Source organism: Pinus tabuliformis, chromosome X (assembly GCF_031772625.1).
Source record: "Pinus tabuliformis cultivar Carrire ecotype Pingquan chromosome X, CPIR1, whole genome shotgun sequence".
NCBI classification, from domain to species: Eukaryota; Viridiplantae; Streptophyta; class Pinopsida; order Pinales; family Pinaceae; genus Pinus; species Pinus tabuliformis.
In genome coordinates this window covers 1,323,485,899-1,323,512,684 of record NC_142308.1, presented here as the reverse complement: position 1 = coordinate 1,323,512,684, position 26,786 = coordinate 1,323,485,899, and the positions used below count along the sequence as shown (strand labels likewise).

At 40.3% G+C, this 26,786-nt stretch overlaps 1 protein-coding gene across 4 annotated transcripts in view; it reads right to left on the bottom strand.

Moving 5' to 3' along the window:
- LOC149144963 (putative cyclic nucleotide-gated ion channel 20, chloroplastic) overlaps positions 1-26,786 on the bottom strand; it is a 481,236-nt gene that overhangs the window by 160,202 nt on the left and 294,248 nt on the right. For all 4 annotated transcript variants that reach the window (XM_089446392.1, XM_089446393.1, XM_089446390.1 and 1 more), the window contains 2 exons: positions 21,580-21,843; positions 21,274-21,419 (listed from right to left, as the gene is read on the bottom strand). In XM_089446392.1, the coding sequence (XP_089302518.1) occupies positions 21,274-21,419; positions 21,580-21,843 (410 nt within the window). The remainder of the gene's footprint in view (positions 1-21,273; positions 21,420-21,579; positions 21,844-26,786) is intronic.

Genomic DNA, 26,786 nt, shown 5'->3' with positions numbered 1-26,786 from the left:
AAGACATGTCAGATCACTTGTTATAGTCAGCTCAAAATAGGAAGCACAAACCACTATAAATACCCATCTAGGGTATCCGCAAATGAAAAGTACAGAACTCGGATCCTCCTCTGAAATCTCGGATGGGTAAGGTGCAGGAAGGAGGATGGGTATAAGATCTTGAACGTCTTGCAGCTTTGGATGAGGAACAGTGAAAATCTTTGCATTTTTGTAAGGTTCAAACTTCAGACAAATAAGATCACTGTATTTTTCAGATGGGTGCAAGCAAATCAAGTCTCGGTCAAGCAAATATTATAGGGTCTCGAATGAGGTACAAGAGAGTAAAACAAGTCTCTGCAATTCGTACTACAGGTGGACACAACTTCGGAACTGTCTCCTAGCAACCTCGACATTCTGATGATGAAGATGATCCAAGTGGTATCTCTGTTGCAGTCTCGGCATAATAAGAAGCAGTGACAAGGGTTATAAGCAGTAACAAGGGTTACAGTCTCGGCATAATTATTATGGTCTTGAAAACCCCTACAGCTTCAATGAAGAGGATCACGATGATCTCATGGTAGCACATATTTATCCCTCACGGCATACTTACAGTCACAACTGTAATGATATCAGTTCACACTCCTTCTTGACATTCCATGTAAGAGCCCAAAATAAACATGTAATTAATCAACTAGTTAACATCAAGTTCAAACTATGAGTAGCACTTACTTGTGGTTGAAGTCTGCTTACTGCAACAAGGTTTCGAGGACGACTCTCCACCCCACTGTAGGCTCAATTGCGTAAGGACTTGCTACAACTAGCCACCCCCGAGCCCTCAATCAACGTACTACTGCCAGTGACTCGTCTGTTTTAGACCACTATTCTCCCAAGAGAATGGATGATAGAATCTTGAAATGATGGAATGCCTCCCATCTTCCTCACCATTTAATAAATAGAACAAACATTGGAAGGGGAACCACATGCACACACTCCATGTGTCTACATGCAACTTTATTGTTTTCTTGTTTTATTTCTTTTTGATAGCTTTACTGATTTTTTTTACTGTTTTCTTGTTTTATTTCTATTTATATTTATTTAGAGCTTTAGTATGGTTATTTATTATTTTTTTATTCATTGTTTATTATTTATTTTCTTTTATTTTTTTAATATTATTTATTTTATTATTATTATTATTATTATTATTATTATTATTATTTATTTTTATTATTTATTATTAAGGGCTTTATTTTTTATTATTATTACATTACATTCCACATAGACGCAACACATGATGACTTATATTTCAGTCATATACTTGGTGCTTACTATATCATTAAATATAATGACAATCTTGACATATTCATGATAAGGAGGGATCTCTGTGATACGTTCTCATACACAGCCTTGATCCTGGCATAGATGTAATTATGATAGTTATAGGATCATGTGTTTGATCTCGATATAACTCTCATATCTTAGGGATCTCATTATGATCTCGGTGCAGCAAGGTGCAGGAAAGATGCAATAGTAAATGATCTTGGTGATACTAATGTGAAGGTCTCAGTATGTACATCAATGATAATCTCAGTGAAGGAGCAGCAAGGATGATCTCAGTGAAGGTGCAGCAGTAGTGTGATGACATAAGTATAGTAACAGTGATGATAATGATATCAGCAGTGACATAGAAAAGGGATTGATGTCTTGGTCTTGGAGTGGCAGAATAGGTCAAGGGTCATGGTCTTGGTATTCGTCAATTGAATCTCTATAAGAAGAATTTTGTGCAGGTTTTCCTCTCCAAGAGGGAGAGGTTTTGGCCCTGGTAGAAAGCCAAAGATCTTGTATTCTTGTCTCTTGTATTTTTATAGAAGTTTGATGAAGTAATATCACACACTAATAATAGTAAGAAAATCGAGCTAAGAAAAATTGCAAAAGAACTTCACAAATTGTTATCATGCTAAGAATAATCACTTTAATTTTGAATGCCCTAGATTCTTCAACAAAGACAACTATGGAAGAACTCCAAGAAGACTTGCAGATGGTGTCAACAATACAAAAGACAATGAATATCATCAAAGAATCTCAAGGCAGAAAGACTTCAGAAGTACATCAAGGAAATCTCCATCTCCCAGGTATTAAAGTATATTTCTTGGTTATTGCTACTCTTGTACAAACTTTGGGCACATGGCAAAAGATTGTAGGGCATATCACAAAGACAAATATAATGGTCTCCCTCAATCTCCTAGAAGCAATTTTGCAAGAAGTCGTGATTTCTTATTCATGAACAAGATAGAGTGCTTCAATTTCCATAATATTGGACATATGCCACGTGACTGTAACTTGATTTGGGCTCCTACACAAGCTAGAACCATGCCAGATAAGAAAGTCACACAAGTATGCAAAAGAAAGCAAATACAATCCGAAAATCTCCTGAACTCTCCAGCCAACAAGACATGTTGTTGACTTGATGAAGATATCCTTGATATTCCGAGTGTTTGATGATGGGATTCTGCCAAAAGGAGACCATGCATACAGTTAGGGGGAGCTTGTGATTCTTGATCAGTATTGCAAAAACTATCCGTGAAAGGGTCCTTATGAAATCCTTGACGAGATATATTAACAATCATTATTTGATAGATCATTTCTCAGGAACACTCCATTGAAGAATATGATCACTTATCTATCCAATGGACTGTTGTTGAAAATGTTATTCTACTTGATTACTAAGTAGAAATTGGAGCAGCAAAGAAGGTCATCTAATGCCAAAGAAATGGGGCAAACAACTATGTTGCTATTATTACAGAAGTTGAATGTCTCGACTAAGGGATATGATGAAAGAACAGGTAAATTATGGGCACAAATAGAGGCAACCTTCAAACAAACAGATACATCTGGGATCGAAGAAAAAAAAAGGGCTCATCAAAAGGACTGTAGAAAGAAGAATGTTGTGCACTCGAATATAGCTCAGGTTGATACTAGTCACTTAGAAAAATAGCAACAATGAGGCACAACCTCTCACCATTTCAACCAAATTAATATATGTTGAAATGTTGGATGACAGTGACTTAAGGAGAAGCACAAAGATACAGAGGAACTCAGATCTGAAAAGAGATAGCAAGAAAGGCAATTTCATTGGCATTTTCTCTTGATTCGGACTATGAAGGCCTCTTAATTCTGACTGTGGAGACAACATAATACGGATTGAAGAATAAAAACTTGGATTGAACATTTGGTGTGTGGCTATTTGGAATCCGTTTGGAAGCATTGAAGAAGAGCATCTTTAAGCATTGTTGAAGCCATGATAAGGTAGTTTTTGAAACATGAAGAAGGGATAATGTGCTAGTTTATGATGATGCAGCAATCTTTCTATCTTGAGTAAAAAGAAGAGCACCATGACAGGGGGAGTAACATACCCATGAAAATCTACTATTCATGAAGAAGAGAAGCAACTTGACAGGGGGAGCAGTTCGACGGGGGGAGTCCTTGTGCACTCCTTTGCCATTGATGTCAAAGGGGGAGAGAAGAAGAATATTACCATCAATGACAAAGGGGGAGATTGTTGATCTAGGTTGTCATTGATGTCAATATGACAATATTCTAGGATACTAAATGAGATGAAGGACCCAAGAATTGAATACAACATATGGATTGAATATATATACAAACAGAGTGGAAGTAGCGGACCCAAGGAGCGTCCCAAGGAGGAAAGCTATCAGAAGTCCAGGAAAGCCATCAAAAGCCATCGGAAAGACATTCGAAACCATTGAAGTCAGAACAGGAGCAAGAGAAACATTTCATCGAAAGCCATCAAAGAAGAGTTATCGGAAGACACAAGAAAGCCAAGCCAAGAATAAGAATCAAACAAAACAATGAAGGAGCATTGCGGTTACAATTCACTTTTATTGACCTATCGATATGCCTAAGAGTAAGAGCCACATCGGAGGAACTAAGAACCCAATCTGAGTAATAAGCCATGGAAACCTTTTAAAGTTCACAATGTGTTAGTGTCAGTCTTTCCATCCTTCCTCCAGTGATCAAATATGCTCTTACAAAGTGGTCTTAGAGTGTCACGGTCAAATTTTGTCATTTCAAAGAGTTTTCAAGAAAAATTTGGTCACTAGGCATTAGGTCTAGGGTTTGCTTTCACTCCTCCTAAAGTTGTCCAAATGTCAGTCCATGTCATCATTCAGCTGAGTCTATTATCATTCATAGGGTTGTCATTATCATCTCAGTGTCTAATGAGTCATTGTACACCTTGTTCATGCTTCAGTTGCGCCTAGGTAAGGTCATTTCCCTCTCCTAGGGTTTTGAAGGCAATTTCTCTTGGACGGTCAAATCATCGGCAAAACTTGTATCCTGATGTTCATACACCTTCCCTTATCCTTAAAGTACCTTATCAAACACTTCCCATCCCTTAGATCCGCCAAATTCCTCATTTTTGCACAAACCCTAGTTTCTAGCTACAACCTGGCAATTTTCTAGGTTTGGCCTGTGTTTTTCCCTTTTGGACCCCTTCCCCTCGCTCAATCTCTGGGATTCCACTTTCTCCTACTTCCTAACATCCCTCCCCACTCCCAAAAATTTCCCCAAGAATTTAGAAGCCCCATATCCCCTTCATTTCGCTCCATTTCGACAAAATTCCTTGTTTCACACATCGGGACAAGTCGCACTCAAATGATGTTCCAAAGCAATAAAAGATGAATTTTGGAAAACTGAGAGAGGTTTTTGTCCATAACATGCCAAAGAAGAAAAACCTCCTTCACTTTTTGCACAGGTGTCATGGTTTTAGAAAAATGTCAAAATTGCAATCGCCAGATCCAGGGAAGTTGGCCAAGGCACTAAAACGACGGAAAAGGCCCAATCCACTCCAAATTTTGGCCAAAGCCTCTTTGAATGAGCATGGTACTTTATTGGGGACTCCCAGCCCAAATTTCAAGAAATTTGGAGAAAATTTTGTCAATTGTGAATTTTTTGAGCCAAACACAGGTTTTTTCGCTTGACGGGTCTCACCCCCCGCGCGACCCTTTCACTTGGCAACTCTATTTCAAAAAACTCAGCATTTCTAGATTTGGCATGAAAAGTTACACATGCTCACCCATTGCCAAGAGATTTTATGAAGTTTTGGGCCTCCTGAAAGTCAAAAAACAAGCAAAAAATGATTTTCTACCACATTTTTGACACACAGAAAGCAGTCTTGGGAGATTGCAATTTTGGAGGGGCAAATGACAACCAAATTCAGAAATTCCAGTTGGGTTGGAAAGTAGACTTACAGACCTTTCCAACAAGCCTACTCTTGCCTCATTTGGACACCTGAAAGTGCCCCAAAAGTGCTCTCAAAGGCGCGCGACCTGTCAGAATTGGCGCGCGACCCATCAGGCAAATTTCATAATTTTTCACTTACAGCTCATGGATTCGCCCAACTATTACTAGTTTTGACTTTTGATGGGGTTTTTCACCCTCTTTGATGTAATTTATGTATTTTCATGTTGATGTGACATTTATTTACCTATTCTAGAAGATTCATTCATGAGATAGGTGAAAATTAAATGAATGAATTGGTTTCCTAGCTTATAGAGGCAAGTTGTTTTGACTGCCTAGTTTTTAGTGCTCAGTTTAGAAGTGGTTGAAACAGCTCCTAGGATAGTGAGCTCGACCCCTAGAGGCAGGGAAAGATGTTAGATGATCTATATTATGTACTCTCTTGCTCATTTTCATGGTTGGACTCTTGAGGGAGAAGCTAGCATTGTATTACTCACTGTATCTCTGCAATTTTTGGCAAAGCAAGACCAGGGTTTTGCAGTCCTTTTTGGGATTCTTGTGGTCACATGTATTGATGGTGTGTTTCTCTTTGTACTTGTAAGTGTGTTATGTGAACCATTTCCTTACTTTTCCTTCTGCACATTAGGCAAATGAAGTGTTAAAGTAGAACTCATGACTGTCATGCTCTGCTTTTAAGTTTGCTTAATATCAATGTTTTCGACTGTTTAAAGGGAATTCAAGGTTATTGCTTGCTCTCTTTAACTCCTCACCAGTCATTCTCATCCATCCATCTCTATTAAAGGCATCAATACTGTTTCCTACCTCGCCCCAAAGAACCCCCTGCGAAAACTGTGTCCAATCCCCGCACCCGAAATTGCCATTCCTCAATTTGCCACCAAAAACCCTAAAAATCCCAAATCAACCCTTTGATCAGTTTACTAGCCTAAAATCAGTGTTACCCTATTGGTTATCTCGCCCATTGAAGATCTTTATCGAGATAGACCGGAGAGAGTCCTCTCCTGCCCCGTAGGGCTAGCTACGAGGCTAAGTGGTTTGATGTTGCCTTGAGGTTTACCTTTCTCAGCCTGAGGTGAAATTTCAAGCGCTAACACAATGCATGTAATAAAAATAAATTGGAGTTAACATATCGGCAATATCGTTTTATTATATGCCACCACTCAAAACCTCCAATTGCGATATGTAATACGTACCCAAAACAGTTTATGATAAACAACTCTATTGAAATATCGCATCCGCTGCACCGCGAGCTTTAAAGCCTTGTCACGTTCAAATCCGTTGATTGCGATATAATATACAGACCCAATCACTCCATTATAATACACCTTTATGTAATATCGCATCCACCTATCGAAACTTTCATATCGCTAGTTTCAAAGGGATGTTCAAACCGCCAATTGCGATAGAGTTGTGGACCCGACGAACCGCCAATTGCGATAGAAGTGTGGACCCGATGATTTATCAAAATGATTTTGATATAATATCGCATTCGCTCCGTGCAATAGAGTTGTGGACCCGACAGACTGACGATTGCGATAGAGATGTGGACCCGATGATTTATCAAAATGAGTTTGATATAATATCGCATCCACTCCGTCGCTAGTAGGGGTTGGTGCCCTAGGGGTTGGAGCCTCTAAATGCAAGGTCGATGCCTTGAGAAGATAGGGTCGGTGCCCTAGAGATTGGAGCCTCACAAAAGACCAAACTGGTGCTTGGAAACAAATTGGAGCCTGGGGAATTGAAGATCGGTGTCTTCATCAAGGGTTGGAGCCCTATATATTGTACTTGATTCATTATAAAGATTATATTAATAAGAGAATTTATTCCTATTGCTTATTTTGTGTTCTAAATATAACTGATTTAACTGGTAAAAGTAACAATTGAAAAGGAATATTGATTCACCACCCCTCTCAGTATTTCCAACAATTGGTATCAGAGCGAGTACCTTCACACAAAGCCTAACAACTTGAAGGTTGATCAATTAGAAGACAAATGGTGAAGCCAAGGAAGAAAGTCTCCAAACCTCCTAAAGATGTGTCTCCCTCAACACCGAAGTTGAAATCAATCTATTTGTGAAGGCTCCATTGTTCAATGGAAAGAAGTCTGGAAATCAGTGATTGTTGATAGCATGATGAATGGAGAATCGAAGGATTTCAATGCAAAAGCAATAAATGCAAAATTGAATGGACTATCAGATTTTATAAAGAACAATTTAGAAAAGTGTTCGTCAACAAAGGGTATATCGGACAAACTTCATGACCTTCACTCAAAAGGAGCATTAACCATGACCACTAGTCTAGAAGATGATGGAAAGCAAGAAGGAAATCCAGAACCCATCATGGAAGTTGAAAATAAGAATGATGACATCAAGGCTAAAGAAGACCAAGAAGATGAAGAGAATGAAAAAGATTTTGAAGAAGATCTCCTCACTAAACTTATGGCTGCCATGGAAGAGATTATTAGTTTGAAAAAGGAAAACGAGGAACTTAAGAAGAAAGCACTAGCTGGTGACCAAGACCAAACAAGGAAGGAAGTTGACCTTGTTGAGCTTCAAGTACAAGAAAGGCATGAAGAGCTTGCCAAGCTTAAGGAGGAATTTCATCAAAACAAAAGAAAGGGTTGTTTTATCTCGCTGTTTGGAGGCTAAAGTTGACTGAAGTTGCCTGATTAGCTGAGAGTCAAATTTACCCTGTTGACCAGCGTTGACTTTTCTGGTTAGGGCTCTTTTGCTGTTGTTATAAATTATCAGATTTGTAAATTGTACTCTCTCTACTAAACTATTCAAGACTAAAAGAAGATTTAATCAAGGGTTTCCCCACATTGGGGTTTGTCACTGGCTGGTGCCACATCTTGTGTCGTCTTGTCTTGGCTTGTCTTCTACTGTTTGTGTTTATGTTCTATTTGCATTTTACTATCATGTTGTTGTGATTGCTAATCTGAATATTGATACTGGGCTAATAAAGAAATTAAATTAAAATTGCTCTAAAGCATAGAACATACCAATGTTGCCTAAAATTAACATGGTATCAGACGTGAGGTGAAGACAAAGCCCAGGCAAGAGTGAAAGAGAAATCACCAAAGACAGTTCGACAAGAACAAAAGGTTCAATGCATTCCTCATCCCACTTCCCGGCTGAAGACAAACTCCATGATAAATCTGACTATCATGGATGGAAGATGTCTCTTGATTTGACCTTGGAAGAAAAAGAAGTGATGGACTATGTGCAGGGTAAAATCCCAGTGCCTCCTTCAAATGCACCGGTTGCTACGAAGATCAAATACAATAGGGCTGAAGTCAAAGCAAAAAAGATTATCAGGGATTCTATTGACAAGCATCTGGTGGCCTACATCTCTGAATTGAAGACCTCCAAGGAGATCTATGACAGGTCGGTCGACATGTTCAAGGTTAGTAATGCTAATCAAATTCTATTTCTCCAGAATAAGTTGAAGGATATTAAGAAGGGCAAGGACGAGGATATTCAATCCTATTTCTTGACTATTACTGAGATCAAGAATGATCTATTCTCGATTGGAGAGGTCATTCTTGATAGGGAACTTACTCTCACCACCCTTGGAGGACTCCCACCTGAGTGGTATGTATTTAGAACCATAGTCCTCAACAATGATTGAATTCCAAGGTTTGAAGAATTGATGTCGAGATGCATTCAAGAAGAAACAAGAACGGTGGAGCAAGAAATTTCTTCTAATAGAAGCAACCCCACTGCATTCTTCGCTCATGCCAAAAAGAGAAATGACGCAGGGTCTAAAGGTCATTTCCATGGAAAGCCTGGATCTAAGGGAGGAAGGAAGGGCAGGTGCTTTGTTTGCAATAAGTTTGGCCACTATGCAAGGGAGTGTCCAAATAGAAGGGACACATCGCAAGATGATGATCACAATCATTCCAGGGGAAACTTCAACAACAACGATCAAAGGAATGGCAGGTCGAATGGCAAGCGAAAAAGGAATGCGGGACATCAAGGAAATGGTCGACCCTCCAAGAAATCAAGGAACTCTAGGTATGAAGAATCAAATGTTATTAACAATAAGCAAAAAGAGTACTATCTTATATCAGCCCTCTCCACTACCTCTCCTCCGAACACTTTGGGAAAATGGTTGATTGATAGTGGTGCGTCAAGGCACTTCACCGAATACAAGGAAGCCCTCTCTAATCTGATCGAAAAGGAGACAAACCTTGACATCATCCTTGGAGATGATGCCACCTATCCTGTGAATGGAGAAGGGAATGCTACCCTATTCATTTGCAAGAAGTACTATATGCACCTGATCTCAAGAAGAACCTGGTGTCCATTTCAGCCATGGAGGATAAAGGATTCAAGGCGGCATTCATCGATGGAAAGGTACGTCTTTGGAAAAGAAATTTTAAAGATGATTTTACTCTTGGGTTCAGGGTTGACACTTTGTATCAAGTTGGAGGAAGTCCATTGAGAGCCATGTCTTACGACACATCTCTACAATCTGAACTATGGCACCGTAGATTTTTCCATATTCATTATAAGGCCCTACCCGATGTGAGGCAGATGCTGACAGGTATGCCCGAGTTCAAAGTAGAGCATGAAGGTGTATGTCCAGGATGTGCCAAAGGAAAACTTACAAGGGGACCATTCCCCTCAAGTAATAGCAAGACCACAGACATATTGCAATTGATCCACTCAGACATATCTTGTATGATGCTCATAGATTCTTTGGGATGATACTTATATTATCTCACCATTACAAATGATTATTCTCGCAAATCCTGGATCTACTTCTTGAAGAAGAAGGATGAAGTGTTCACCAGGTTCCGACACTTCAAAGCCTTGATCAAAAACCAATTGGTTCTGACACTTCAAAGCCTTGATCGAAAACCAATCCGAGAAGAAAATCAAGATATTGAGGACTGATAATGGGACCAAGTACGAATCCAATGAATTCCAAGATTATTCTAGACAAGTTGGCATTAAGAGGGATACTACAACGCCATACACTCCTGAGTAGAATGGTATGGCTGAAAGGAAGAAACACTCTATTGTAGAAGCAATTTGTGCCATGCTTCATGATTAAGGCCTTCCAAAGTTTCTATGGGCTGAAGCTGCAAATACCGCAATGTATGTTCATGATCGATGCCCTCATCAAGCATTGGACTCCAAGACTCCTGAAGAAATGTCCACTCATAAGAACCCTGATGTCTGTAATTTTAGAATGTTTGGAAATCTCGTATATTTTCCTGTGTTGAAAGAGAAAAGAAGCAAATTGGGTGCATCTGGGAAGAAAGGAATCTATGTGGGCTATAGTGAAAATTCTAAGGGATATAGAATTTATGTGGCTGGTCAAAAGGAAGTTGAGATAAGTCATGATGTCACCTTCGATGAAGATATGGCCCTTAGGAAGATCAACAACCTTCCTATCCTAAGGAAGGACAAAGAAGCTAACACCGGAAATTACGAAACGATGCTTGATGTTGATGAACCTATGGATCCTATTGATCCTCCTCCTCATGAGCCCTCCTCCTCCAAATGAAGACCCCCATGGCTTAGGGAGACTCTCGAAGATGTCAAGAAACACATTGAACCAAGGGGGACTTTCCATGAAAGCAAGAAGCCAAATAGGTATCAAGGATATTTGACCGCCATGAGCACTATCATTCAAAATGAGCCTTCATCATTCAAAGAAGTCGTTAAGCATCAAGTATGGAAGGATGCTATGAATGAAGAATACGAGTCAATTATGAAGACTGATGTCTGGGATGTGGTCCCTCGACCCCAGGACAAATCGGTTGTCACCTCTAAGTGGCTCTACAAAATCAAGCATCGAGTTGATGGAAGTGCAGACCTTCTCATTCACAAATGTAAGAGGGTGTTGGCTTCTAGATTTGAGATGAAGGACCTAGGACAAATGCATTATTTCCTAGGGTTGGAGGTCTGGCAAAAGCCAGGTGAAGTTTTCATCTCTCAAGGAAAATATCTTGTGAAGATATTGGAAAAATTTGGGATGGTGGACTGCAAGCCTATGACTACTCCGATGGAACTTAACTTTAAGAAGTTATGTGGTAGTGTTGCTGGATTTAAATTGGGAAATGCTTCTGAGTATTGTCAACTCATAGGAGCACTGATGTTCATGGTGAACTCCCATCCAGACATATGTTTTTGTTAATTTTAGGTATGTTCTATGCTAGACCAATTTATTTCAATTTTCTCAGTTAGCACAATATCTTTTCCAGATTAGCAATCACATCAGCATTAAAGTAAACTGCAGATAGAACATTAACATAAATCGCAGAAGACAAGCCAAGACAAGAGGACACAAGATGTGGCACTAGCCAGGGACAAACCCCAATGTGGGGAAACCCTTGATCAATTCTTCTTTAATGTTCTTCAATAGTTCAGCAGAGAGTGAGATAGTACATTTACAACAGAAGTCAACACTTTGACTTATCTATACATGAGATCAGTTGATATTCTGCTTCAACTGATTCTCCAAGGTGACGGCTTCACCTAACATAGTGATGCATCTCGTCTATTTGTTGCACCTCTTCGTGCTGCAACATGAGAATGTTGTCCTTCTCCTGCAGTACAGGCTATCTCAACTACATGGGTTGGGCCATCAAACTTCAGTTCTCATCCTTGATGGTACTGCCATACTTGCCTGGCTAGTGCAACCCTTAACACAATCTATGTTGTTGGCTATGGCTTGCAGCCTAGCCCAACAGCAAGTAAGATCTACACACAGTACCTAGCTAATCATCACAACTGTGGTAGGACTGCTCCTTTAGCTAGGTCCTTGCTGCATCATGACTGCTCCATGAAGATCTTCATTACTGTTGTAACCTTCATTAAGATTATGATCTTCAAGAACATGATAAGATCCTTCCATCATCATCAGGATTATGCCGAGGCTATGGTACAGTTCCTTCTTATTATGTAGAGGTTGTGATCCTGCTTCTTCTCATTACACCGAGATAGTGATAGTCACTTAGATCTTGCTTTTACCATGAGACTAGGACTGTGTCTGTACTTTCACCGAGGCTAAGTTCTCCTTGCACCGAGATCTCCTGTAGTGATGCCGAGACTATATCATTGTAAACCTTCTCCTCACTGTGACTGCATATGGAATGAGAGCACCGAGATACATGAATATATACTTATATGCTGAGGTTGTTGTTCCTCAAGCACCCGAGTTGATGACTGTTCCTAAAGCGAGGTGCAGTCAAAACCTTTTGCTGCGGCTCAGCTTCATGTGGAGATGACTGCGGCTCTCTGCAGCTATATGTCTTGACAGCGGTTCCTCTTCATAACTGCGGCTAACTGTGGTGCGTATAAAGAGTCTCCATGACTGCGTATAATTGACTGTGAATATGATTGCGTATAGAGTCTCCATTGTTGTGCGTGTAGAGTCTCCATTGATGCGTATATGCAAGTATTTCCATGACTGCGTATAAAGTCTCCATTGACAACGGATTAGGGCTTCACTTGACAACAGATTAGGGCACACGTTGACTATGTATTGGAGCTCCTTTAGATAGGAGCCTTCCCTTAACTATGGCTAGGGCATCATACACTTAGCCCAGCGTACTTTTTAGTGTCTCTCCTTCACCAAAAACCCAAGATGTGGAGAGGAGGAGATCACATGAAGAGTGTGTCTCAAATGACTTCAAGTTCTCTCCTATTTATACTAAAACGTAGATGATGAATAGACATGACCATTGGGCTTCTGAGCCTACACAAGTTGTTGGCCGACTTGACAATTTGTCTTATAACATAAATAAATTCATAAATTCATGAATACTTATCGAAATCAGATGATCTTTAGATCAATCCTACACCTCTCGATGAGAGGGATCCAATAAAAATATCAGCTGCCATAAATAAGATGACCCACATGGAGTTTGGCCCTAGTTGCCAATTTTAACACTCCCTCTCAACTAGGGAGAACTCCATCCGCTGATCCATATGTCAAGTTGTACTATCTCTGCCATCAGTGCCCTGTATTGCTCTGCTCTGCTCTACTTAGCTCTGCTATCTCTGCTCAACTTTGATAGCTCTGCTCAGCTCTGCTAGCTCTGCTCAGCTTTGCTCAGCTCTACTAGCTCTGCTAGTTCTGCTAGTTCTGCTCAACTCTACTAGCTCTACTAGTTCTACTGGTTCTGCTCAACTCTGCACAGCTCGAACTATGAAGAAGAAGAAGAAATGATCGAGGATGTATCATACCATCCTCCACTGACCCGAAGTCAGTCTCAGAGTGTGTACCACTGGTCCCAGACCAATCCTCTACTGACCCGAAGTCAGTGTCATAGTGGGGACCACTCTCACTGGTCCCAGACCAATATCATTGATCCCAGATCAATGAAGGTCATCCTAGCATAGGGAGTACAGTAGATACAACGATGTGTCCATCGGTACTACTATGGTCCCTATCCTCATTTCCTTGCTCATTGATCAGATGAGAGGTACTTCCCATGAGTCCCAGACTGCATGGGTAGGGTGCCTCAATAAGACAACTAATCATCCTGTCCACAGGAGAGCAAATCATCCTGTCCCACAAGAGAGAGCGGATCATCTTGTCCACAAGAGAGCAAATCATTTTGTCCACCGGAGAGCGAATCATCTTGTCCCATAAGAGAGCGAATCATCTTGTCCACAGGAGAGTGAATCATCTTGTCCACAGGAGAGCGAATCATCCTGTCCACAGGAGAGCGAATCATCCTGTCCCACAAGAGAGCAAATCACCTTGTTCACAGGAAAGCGAATCATTCTGTCCACAGGAGAGCGAATCATCTTATCCACAGGAGAGCGAATTATCTTGTCCATAATCGCCACGAAGAACGAATCATCCTGGCCCACAAGAGAACTAATCATCCTGTTCAGCGCGCACCACCAGGGGAGGGTAAGTCACCCTGTGGTCGTATGTTGCTCTAGTAAGAACCCCAAGCCCCCAGAGCTCAATGTATGCATCATGCAAGAACCTTTTACAAGGGTCTCTCGACGACTCCAAGTCGTTCAGGAAAATCACAGATTTGATCTTTCTCGGGGCTTTGACAAAGTGTAGCGACATCATTTCATGGCGATGGAGCTTCCTCGCTCATTGACTTACCATATCCCAGATAAGGTAGTATCTGATGTCTATCTGCTGGAGCAATCATCGAATACGGGATTCCTCAATAATCGAATCCCACCTCTGGTTGTCACAGAGAATCATAGTGGTATTCATCATGTGTACAAACAGCTCACTGAAGAGCTTCCTCAACCAGGCAGCTTCATACGAGATCATACTCGTAGCTATGTATTTGGTCTCGGCGGTGATTATAACAACCGACTTCTACTTCTTGCTCATCCATGATATCAAAGCAGAATCCAAAGAGAACCAACAGTGAGAAGTGCTCTAGTGTTCCTCCACACTGCCTACCTAGTCAGTATTCGAATAATCATGTAGTTTCATATTTTTGGCAGTGTATCTCAATTCATGAGAGATTGTGCCCTGAAGACATCTCAGAAGATTCTTGGCACCAATCCAGTGAGGCTCAACCAAATATGAGCTCCCCATGCTAACTGCAAAACAAATGTCTGGATGGAAGTTCACCAAGAACATCAATGTGAATGAGTTTATGAATCTCAGAGGCATTTCCCAAATCTGGTCCGACATCACTACCATATAACTTCTAAAAGTTAAGATCCTCGAGGTAGTCACAGGCTTACAGTTCACCATTCCACATTCGGAATCCAACTCCCTCTTACTTCTGCAAATGAGAGGGTCTGCACCTGTCAGAAATAGATTGTCCTCATAAGGTGCCGGTATGAGAGGTCAATCATCCACAACCTTCTAGTAAGGGTTTGGATCGGATTCACTGCTAGTGAATCTCAACTTTATCTGACAGCTATCAATCCTCTCATACTATGCCCGAGGAGTTTTGCTTCAAGCCATAAAGGGCTTTCTTCCACCTATATACATGAGATTCCCGATCATGAATCTCAAACTCCTCAAGTTGTTCCAAACCTGTGGACCTGCTACATGAGGGGAATGGTCCCCTCTTCGGTACATCTCAGACATGTGCTTTTATGCTCTTTTTGAATTCAGGCATCTTGGCCACCATCTGACTCATAGACCTCCGGTGCTATGTGTTAATGGACATGGTCCCCAATGGACTTCCTGCAACTTGATACAACCCTGAACTCAAAAACATTTTTGAAAATTTGTACCTTTCCATCGATGAGTGCCACCCTGTAACCTTTGACTTTGCCGAAATGGGCACCAGGTTCTTCTTGCAATTAGGTAGATGAAAGATATTCTGTAAATGAATCGAGTTACCCTCATTCAATTGAGGGGTAACATTCCCTACACCCTTTCCAAGATAGGTGGCATCGGCTCCAGGTATAATCCCATGATTGTTTCCATCTCTATCAAATTAGAGAGTGCACCCATATATTCGATGAAGTGCCTTAAATCACTACAATCAGGGCCAATACAAGATAATTCTTCTTTATCTTATCAAAAACAACATTTGATCCTTCATACCTGGGGCCCGTTGCCTTCTTTAAAGAGTCGACCATTTCCTTGATGACCTGCATTACCCGTCATTCCTTTGATCATTGAAGTTGTCCTTGGAATGATTGTTATCTTCATCAAGAGATGTGTCTCTACCATTCGAACACTCCTTCGCATGATGGCCGAACTTATTGCAACCAAGGCATCTGCCTTTCCTTCCACCCTTAGATCCGAACTTCCTAATAAAGTGATCTTTAGGTAGGCCATCAGAAACTTCCACTGCGCCATTCTGATAATATATTCTGCTTCGACTTCACCCTTGGTGAATTTGAAGAGGGATGAGGAATCCATGGATCCTTTTGTGCTTTCCCAACTGTCTTCGGTGATTTCTCTTTCACTCTTGCTTGGGCATTGTCTTCACCTCAGCTCCGATACCATGTTAATTTTAGGTATGTTCTATGCTAGAGAAATTTATTTCAATTTTCTCAGTTAGCACAATAACTTTTCCAAATTAGCAATCACATCAGCATTAAAGGAAACTACAGATGGAACATTAGGACACAAGATGTGGCGCCAGCCAGGGACAAACCCCAATGTGGGGAAACCCTTGATCAATTCTTCTTTAATGTTCTTCAATAGTTCAGCAGAGAGAGAGATAGTACATTTACAACAGAAGTCAACACTTTGACTTATCTATACATGAGATCAATTGAAGACATTCTGCTTCAACTGATTCTCCAAGGTGACGGCTTCACCTAACATAGTGATGCATCTCGTCTATTTGTTGCACCTATCCGTGCTCTAACATGAGAATGCTGCCCTTCTCCTGCAGTACAAGTTGTCTCAGCTACATGGGTTGGGGCATCAAACTTCAGTTCTCATCCTTGATAGTACTACCATACTTGCCTGACTAGTGCAACCCTTAACACAACCTATGTTGTTGGCTATAGCTTGCAGCCTAGCCTAGCAGCAAGTAAGATCTACACACAGTGCCCAGCTAATCATCACAATTGTGGTAGGATTGCTCCTTCAGCTAGGTCCCTGCTACATCATGACTGCTCCATGAAGATCTTTACTATTGTAACCTTCGTTAAGATTATGATCTTCAAGAACAAAATAAGATCCTTCCATCATCATCAGGATTATGCCGAGGCTATGGTACAGCTCCTTCTTATTATGTAGAGGTTGTGATCCTGCTTCTTCTCATTACACTGAGATAGTGATAGTCATTGAGATCCTGCTTTTACCATGAGACTAGGATTGTGTCTGTACTTTCACCGAGGCTAAGTTCTTCTTGCACCGAGATCTCCTGTAGTGGTGCCGAGACTATATCATTGTAAACCTTCTCCTCATTGTGACTTCATATGGAATGAGAGCACCGAGATACATGAATATATACTTATATGCTGAGGCTGTTGTTCCTCAAGCACCCGAGTTGATGACTGTTCCTAAAGCTAGGTGCAGTGAAAACCTTTTGTTGTGGCTCAGCTTCATGCAGAGATGACTGCGGCTCTCTGGGGCTATATGTCTTGACAGTAGTTCCTCCTCATAACTGCGGCTAACTGTGGTGCGTATAAAGAGTCTCCATGATTGTGTATAATTGATTGTGAATATGACTGCTTATAGAGTCTCCACTGTTGTGCGTATAGAGTCTCCATTGTTGCATATATGCAAGTGTTTCCATGGCTGCGTATAGAGTCTCCATTGACAATGGATTAGGGCTTCACTTGACAGCAGATTAGGGCATCACGTTGACTATGTATTGGAGCTCCTTTAGATAGGAGCCTTCCCTTAACTATGGCTAGGGCACATCTGAACTACGGCTAGGGCATCATACACTTAGCCCAGCATACTCTTTAGTGTCTCTCCTTCACCAAAAACCCAAGACGTGGAGAGAAGGAGATCACATGAAGAGTGTCTCAAATGACTTCAAGTTCTCTCTTATTTATACTAAAATGTAGATGATGAATAGACATGACCATTGGGCTTCTGAGCCTACACAAGTTGTTGGCCGACTTGACAATTTGTCTTATAACATAAATAAATTCATAACTTCATGAATACTTATCTGAATCAAATCATCTTTCGATCAATCCTACACCTCTCAATGAGAGGGATCCAATAAAAATATCAGCTGCCATAAATAAGATGACCCACATGGAGTTTGGCCCTAGTTGCCAATTTTAACAGTTTTGCAGTGAACACCTTGAGCCAATATATGGTTGAGCCTCATCATATACATTGGATTGTCGCCAAGAATCTTCTGAGATATCTTTGGGGCACAATCACTCATGGACTGAGATACACTATCGGAGATGTAAGCCTGCATGGTTATTCTGGTGTTGATTGGGTTGGCACTGTGGTGGATCGCAAAAGCATTTCTGGATGGCGTTTTTCTTTGGGTTCTGCTTCGACATCCTGGATGAGTAGGAAGCAGAAATCGGTTGCCTTGAGCACCGCTGAGGCCAAATACATAGCTGCTAGTATGGCCTCCTGTGAAGCTGTCTAGTTGAGGAAGCTCTTCACTGAGCTGTTTGGACAAGTGTTGGATACCACCGTGATCCTCTACGACAACCAGAGTCGGATCAGATTATCAGAGAATCCTGTGTTTCATAATCGCTCCAAGCATATAGATATCAGGTACCACTTTATCCGGGACATGGTACAATGAGGAGCAATAAGGCTCCATCGCATTGGGACTGATGAACAGGTCGTCAATACTCTGATGAAACCCCTGGGGAAGGTCAAGTTCCTGCCCTTCCGAGAACGACTTGGAGTCGTAGAGAGACCCTCTTATGAGGGTCTTATATGAGATGGACATTAAGCTATGGGAGCTCCAAGGGGCTTGGGGTACTTCTTGAAGCGATGAGCAACCATAGGGTCAGTGGTTCAGCATTCCCCTAGTGGTTTGTTGTGTACAAGGTGAGTGGTTCAACCTTCTCTTGCGATATCCCTTGCGACATGTAGGCAGGATGAGTGGTTCATCCTTCTCCTACTGAGACATCCTACCCATGCAGTCTAGGACTCATGGGAAGTACCTCTCATCTGGCCAATGAGTAGGGAAATGAGGATAGGGACCATAGTGCCACTGATGGACACATCATGTACCATAGTACTCCCTATGCTAGGATGACCAATATTGATCTGGGATTAATGAGAACTGACTTCGGGTCAGTAGGAGTGGTATGAGACACTCTCCTTTGATTGGCATTGACCTTGGGTCAGTAGAGAATAGTATGATACGTTCTCGATCACTTCTTCTTCTTCATAGTTTAGCAGAGCAGAGCAAAGCAAAGCAAAGCAGTGCAAAGCAATGCATTGATGGAAGAGATAGTACAGATTGGCAGATGGATTAGCAGATGGAGTTCTCCCTGGTTGAGAGGGAGTGTTAAAATTGGCAACTAGGTCCAAACTCCACATGGGTCATCTTATTTATGACAACTAATATTTTTGTTGGATTCCTCTCTTTGAGAGGTGCAGGATTGATCTAAAGATCATTTGATTCTGATATGTGCAAATGAAGTTATGAATTTATTTTGATTATGGACAAATTGTCAAGGTCGGCCAACAAACTTATTTAGGCTCAGAAGCCCAACAATCACGTCTATTCATCCTTAACGTTTGCTATAATCTTCACACTTATAGCCTCATTTGGACACACTCATCTTCACACTTCTCTCCCTCTCCGCATTGATTGGGTACAGATTTCTGGGCCTCTCTCTCTCTCTACACACGTTCCAAATTTCAGGAGACCGAATTTCTGGACAGTTTGACCAAGTGTTGACCAACATGCGTTGACCTCTTTTGACTGCATTTTTGTGAGGGCTATCTCTGTTTGAGCAGGCCGCATTTCTGTGCACATTAATCGAGGCTAAACGTTGACTGTTGACCAGCATTGACTGCAGCTAAGGCTGAACGCAGGTGGGCTGTTTGACCAAACTTTGACTGGGCTGAATTTGTCTGTTTTGAGGGTTGTTTTATCTTGCTGTTTGGATGCCGAAGTTGACTGATTAGCTGAGGGTCAAATATGCCCTGTTGACCAGAGTTGACTTTTTTTATTAGGGCTCTTTTGCTGCTGTTATAAATTTCAGATTTGTAAATTGTACTATCTCTCTCTGCTGAACTATTCAAGACTAAAAGAAGATTTGATCAAGGATTTCCCCGCATTGGGGTTTGTCCCTGGCTGGTGCCACATCTTGTGTCCTCTTGTCTTGGCTTGTTTTCTACTGTTTATGTTTATGTTCTATCTGCATTTTACTATCATGTTGATGTGATTGTTAATCTGAATATTAATACTGGGCTAATAAAGAAATTAAAGTAAAATTGCTCTAAAGCATAGAACATACCATTGTTGCCTAAAATTAACACCTTCCTAAACCCTAAGGCCTCAAAGGAAATCCCATTGGACTAGAGTCGAAGACTAATCTCCCGAGTGAATTGTGGGACTAAGGATACAATCGAGATTGGTCAATCATCCAGTTTGCTCCACGATCCATATTAATATACCCATAACATTAAATGAAAACACATGATTTTTAGAATGGTTAGGCTAGCCAATAGACAACCAACCTTCCTTCAAGAAGAATGCTAGAGGGGTGACAGCACTGACCGAAGCAATAGGTGTAGAGTTTTGGCATAATGCTATCTACTGTCTATCGTAGGGCTGTTGGCTGGCTGTCAAATGAGGAGAACAATTTTCTCCTGTGGGTTACCAACTTTTCATAGGTAACAGGGAACAGAATTGAAGCCTTGTTTAGAGCATATATAAGTTATCCTGGATGATTTGCAATGGCTCTTTTTACCAATTATCTACATGCCATATTTGTTTAGGTTGAGGACAGCAGGTGAACATTGTCATGTTTATATATTCATTTAACCTTGTGACCCATGAGTCATTAACAAGCCACCATAATAGAGTAACTTTGGATCCTATAAATAACAATGGTTTGTAAAAAAAATTGCACTAAAAGTCATCGTGCTCTGTTCTAAATTAAAAATCTGAAGACAAAATGTCTGATATACTCCATTATCTACACTCCATCGTGTCTTGTTATTTGTGTTTCTCATTTTTGAGTAATTATGTTTAGAAAATAAATTAATTGTGATTTATTTTGTTTGACACACAGAAGTGCACCATTAGAACTACAGTTTATTAAAGCATAGAGTCTAATAGATTCAGAATACTAGTAATACTACCAAAATATGGAATTAAACAATGTGATTAGCAGCAGATTAAATTTCTTTAAGCACATCCTAGAAATGGGAAAATTAAAACACTGGTTCCAAGTGCTATAACAACAAGGGCATGCGGATTTGTGTTTTGTTTAGAATGATGAACTAGAGTGAAGAATATAACTGCTCTATACAAAACTATTTGCAATTCCAATTTTAAGATATCAAAATGCATAAGTAGATAGGCCAGAAAATTAGTAGAAATAGGTTTCAAGTTCTTTAGTTGTATTTGTAAATAAGTGCGTTGGCTAGATTTATATCTGATATGTACAAGTGTGTGTTGAAAGGGATCACAGTTAATATATCCACATACCGACGACCTAGTGATAGAAGATAAGTCTGCATATTTCCAATAAGAAGTGCAATGAGGAGAAGCCCCATTCCAATCACGCCAATTGTAAACACAATCTCCCATACAAATAAACTTGGAACCAAATTCCCTGCAAGTGTGCTCAGTTGCTGTGTGCACAAGACAATTGAACTATCAATTGATTTTATGTGCGTCCTAAAAGTTGAAAAAAAAATTCCAATATATAATATCTATGTCAGGTGTTGCAAAAAGAAGAAAAAATCCAGGCATATAGTGCACAAACTTGAAGCTGGAAGGAGTTTCACTTACCAAGAAACCCCAAAACAGGGAGTAGACATACTTGCTGATAAATTTAGTCTCAAGAGTGACAGGAAGTGCATTGATATATATACCATAACTGAATACAGGTTGTTGCCCAAAGCAATTACTTGAAGCCTGAGTAGAATTTAACCATTGTTGATACTGTGGATTATAATTTGAAGGAATATTATTCCCATTGCCACAGTCTAGAAAATCTAGAAGGCATGATGATGTTTCACTAAGACATACTCCACGCAGGCATTGGTGGATTCTCTGCTAAGATACAACAAGATTAAGTTTACAAATATGTTAAATTGATAAAAACCTCAATCTTAGCTCTCCCATAATGTTATGACTAGAAAAATTACATAAGGTATGTTAAATTCATAAAAACCTCAATCATATCTCTGTCATAATGCCATAACTACAGACATTACAGAAAGCAATGCATTCCAAGTCTCAAAACCCCTATTATACAGAAATATGATATGCAATGCTATGACACTTTTCTATAACATGTGACTGTAATAGCTAAGGCTAATAAGTTAGGTTTCCACAAATGTCATGACACTTCTATAACATGGACTGCAATACCAAGGTTAAGAAAATTAGGTTTCCATGTCGAGATATAAACACAAAAGAAGATTCTAGATTTTGTTTATGTACAAGGAATAAAATAGTAAAATACTGAATATAATATAAATGAAATGTTCTTGAAGTACAAATACTGGATATACATAACAGATAAGGAAATGGATAACATTATTCAAAACAAAAGGATGTAAAATGGCAGAGAAAAGAGAATCGGGCTGATCATCAACCTGGTAGGCAAGGTATGATTAAAATTTGCATACGGTTTGAGAAAACTATCTAATAAAGCATCATAATTCCATGCCCCGGAAAAAAGAGAAAGACAGCGATCAAAGATAACATTTGAAGACTTCAGTGCTACAGGGTTTCAAAATTAATGTTTGAAATAATGAGAGAGAATTTCAAGCCAAATAGAAGGTAATGACTAATGCTAACTTGTGCACATCAATAAACTTTAAGTGGTAGTATTAGGCTCAGGTAAAAGGAAAATGTAACTTAGGCTAGCAGATATAGCAAATGAGATTAATTTATTTTTGTCCATTATGCTATGGTCTAGTGATTCAGATGGGGTATGATCACAATAATGACCTAGGTACAAACCTCGATGGCCATAGCGCCATATATATATATGTATGAATTAGTCAATTTTGAAAGCGCGATATTAAAATGGGCTTTACAACAACACTGTGGATTTGGGGTTTGTCGGTCCCACGGATCAAACGTAGCATGTACCCTTACCAGAGAAGAAAGTAAATGAGATAATGTCAAATAGCATTGCTTTCCTCATAATCATCCCCTTGTTCACTATGTATTAGATGTTGACCAAGCTGCAAATCTTTTTCTTCTTTGTTAGGCAGGGAGGACTCTTCCTCTTTCTTCTTTTAAAGAATATCACTCAAAGTATTTACTACATAATTTTGGTAATATGCTTCAAGAAGGAGGGCATCCATAGGGTTCCTATCATACTCGCATCTCATATTATAGAACCTCTTCGATGCCTCGTATATTTGGGAGAAAATTTCCTCGATGCTACACACTACCATAAGTTCCCTGCGAGACTCATCGAATTCCATCATCCTTTCTTGCAATACCTAGAGACTTTCGGGATCGAACTCCCCATCTTCATCCTCAGAGGAAATGTTCCCAAGTTCATTATTTTTTGTTTCCAAATTTGCGATCAACAACTCCACATCCTCCTCACTTTCTTGGCCATCTTGGTCATTCACATCCTCGTCGGGTAATGAGCTGTATTTTTCATTGATCTTGTGACATAAGGAATTGAATGCACCAGTATAGTAGGCAAGCTCATAGAAGAGATATTTCATAGGGCTTTCTTCATACTCTTGCCATATGCTGTGGAGGTTTAACCTGCTCTTGTTATAAAAATTGAGTATGAAGTCTTCGTTCTCATGCTCTATTAGATGGTCACAAAGCTCAGCCCACAAATCCAATCTTTCCCATAAGCTTTGGACATCTTCGGGGCTAATGTCATAGATACTTTCCTTTTCACAATCAACCATTTTTCATGATTTTGCATATAAGACCAAAATGGAGTCGCCAAGGTGAATCTAAGTGCCTTGATAGATGCTTGCTTCACCCTACAAGCATTAATTTTTAAAGCTCAATGAAGAACTAGGGCTTCGTTCTTCCAATGGAGTCGCCCAGAATGATATGCCAATGATGTCGTATAGGAACCAAACACGCATCTCGTGTCCCCAGCGACGACGCCAAAACGTGTAAAGTTCCCAAATTTTTTGAGTGCAAAATTCACCGAGTTTTGCCATTTTTTGGTGATATTAAATAAAAAGGAGAAAATGTTATTTTGTGGGAGAAAAGTGGAAATTATTATTTAATGAAGAATGGCAGCAAAGTAATATTTTATTAGTGGAAGGTGGGGACCACCAAGGGAGAGGGCTAGCAATTATAAATAGAGCTTAGAGGCCTCTATTTGGTATCTTTTGATTATTTGACAATTTAACACTAGTTCTCTTGATTTGCTTAGCCAAGACAACTTGTGTTATTCACAAGGAATTTCCGAGCGGGAATTCCACCCTCATTTCAGAGAACTTCGAGTGTCTCCCTAGTAAGGCAATTTGGGGAGCTCAATTCAGAGCTTCCATTGGAAATGATTGCAGAATTTTACTCAGTAATGCACATTTCTTGAGCGCAGAGGTTATTTTGTGGAGCACATTGTGGGAGCACACATAGATTAGAGGCTCTAGGCTTTTGCAAGGAAATTTCTTATTGTTAGACTGGAGTTTGGACAACGATTTGCCGGGTTGGATTGGAGGTTATTACTTGGGTCATTTTTCTATCTTTTGGAAGGGGCATAGAAGTTATTTGACCAAGTCTTGCGTAGGGGTTTAAAGAAGTGGAGTCCGGAGAGATAAGCGCTAAAGATAGGAGGTATTTCTCAATGGAGAATTTAGCCGGAGCAGGGAGAAATTTACCATGGTAGATTTGAGCATAATTCAATAGCATCAAAATTGCAGAATGTTTTCTTGCCAAATTGGGCAATTCACACTTGTTGGGGGTCACCGAGGGTCGGTGGATTCAACCCAAACCCTTTTTGAGTTTTTGTGGGTTTATTGAGTGGAGTCTCCGGCTAATTTTATAGAATTTTTCAAGCGATATTTAGGCCTGATATCCACATGCTTATAGCAGGGCGAATTGCTAGTTCGCTGGGGAATTTGCATCACTTGGTGGGCTTAGTTTCGGCTTGGATTAGGGCCAAACCATTTCTGGGTTTTGGGAGAGGAGTTTCGAGCTAAATTTTCAGATCATTCCAAGGAGTACTTAGCCTTAAGATCAACATTCCAACCAGCAACTGTGAAAATTCCTGGATCTAACAACCTCTAGAATCCTACTGCAACTAGCTCAATCTAGTTCACCTAGATCATAAATTACTTTACAAACTTATTTCAGATTTCTTGTTGAAATATTGAAGTAAATTACTGAAGCAGCCTACACTAAATTAAATATGACTCTGAAACATAGAAACTGAGCAAGGAAATACAAACACATAGGACACTGTTATTTTTGGACAAATGTACCCGGAAAAACCCAATGCGGGAAAACCGATGCAACAGCTCTAAGTGTTTATTATTATTAAGCAGTAGAAAACTCTGAATGTGAAAATTCGATTACTCCAGCAACTGATTTACTTTTCCTACTTATTCTTCAATAAGTTATTTACAAAATCACTTCAATAAATATTAAAATAAACTCTACTGCAGATATCACACCATAGAATAGAAACAAATACATGCACAAAAACCAAACACATCAACACAGTTATTTTTGGACAAATGTCCCTAGAAAAAACCCAATGCAGGAAAACCGGTGCAGCAGAGGAGGATTTTATTAATCAACTATTCTTGAGTACAACTGGGTGCCAAACTGGCTTACCCAATAGAGATAAATTCTCCAGCACCTCCCCCAGACTCAATGTCAAACTTGCCAGCCTCTGCGTAGCTCCCAGATCCTCTGTGTCAGCTCTTGCCTCTCTGTGTCATCACTGGGCCTCTCTACATCACCCACACAGGCCCTCCAGTGACTGTGCGGCCCTGCTGCCTCTGCGTCTGCCACTTTGATCTCTGTGTTGATCTTCTGGTACTGGCCTACCCCTCTGTTCCTTACTCACTACCTCTTGCTGCAATCCAGACCTCTAGTTCGAATTTTTCAGTGAACCGCGCTCTAGAAATCGAACTGACTAGTCTCCCTCAGTATATCTCCAACTGACCCTCAAGCCTTCTCTTATACTTTTCCTGTTGATGAATCAACAATCGAGATTAAGTCCCTAATCAACGGCTAAGATTAAAATAGGCTTGATCTTCGTCTCTTAGAAGCTTCTCGTCCTTATCTTTATTAATACCCATTAATATTTTTATTTTCCTAAGTTTAGACTTAGGACCTCATTAAAAATATTAATTATTTTAATAACCCTTCATCCGAATGGAATTTTCCAAAACAATTTCTGGGTCTTGGAGATCTCATGCCTTTTAGTCTCTCCATGAATTTCCATGGCTAGAGCACATTCGATGCTACCCCAAATCAACTCTCCCTCTTAGCTAGGAATGTCCTCTAGTAATACTCCACACTGAGCATCACTCTCATTATATGGCACCAGTACCTGTGCTGATGCTAGGCCTCCCAGCCCAACATCTTCTGCACTGTTGCATCCTGTACTGCTGTCCATGGCTCTATCACTGCCACTGCTACATCTGTACTGCAGCTCCCTCTGCATCCGTGTAGCTGCTAGTCCTTCTTCCCAACACTGTAACTCCCTCTGCATCCGCGCTGTTGCTGGTCCTTCTTCCCAACACTACATCTGCACTACAACATCATACCCATTTCTGCTACTAAAATGGATTCTTTATCATCCCCATCTTCTCCCTGAAATAATCAAACTTGGTTCTTCCAAGGCCCTTGGTAAGGATGTCTGCCTCATGTCCTCCTATAGGAGTCTAGCTCAACTATACTGCACCTCGTTGGACACAGTGTCTGACAAAGTGACACCGAATATCAATGTGCTTTGACTAATCGTGAAATACTAGATTCTCAGAGAGCTTGATGCAACTCTGATTATCACACATGATCTTGGTCGCCTCCATCTTTCTTCTGAA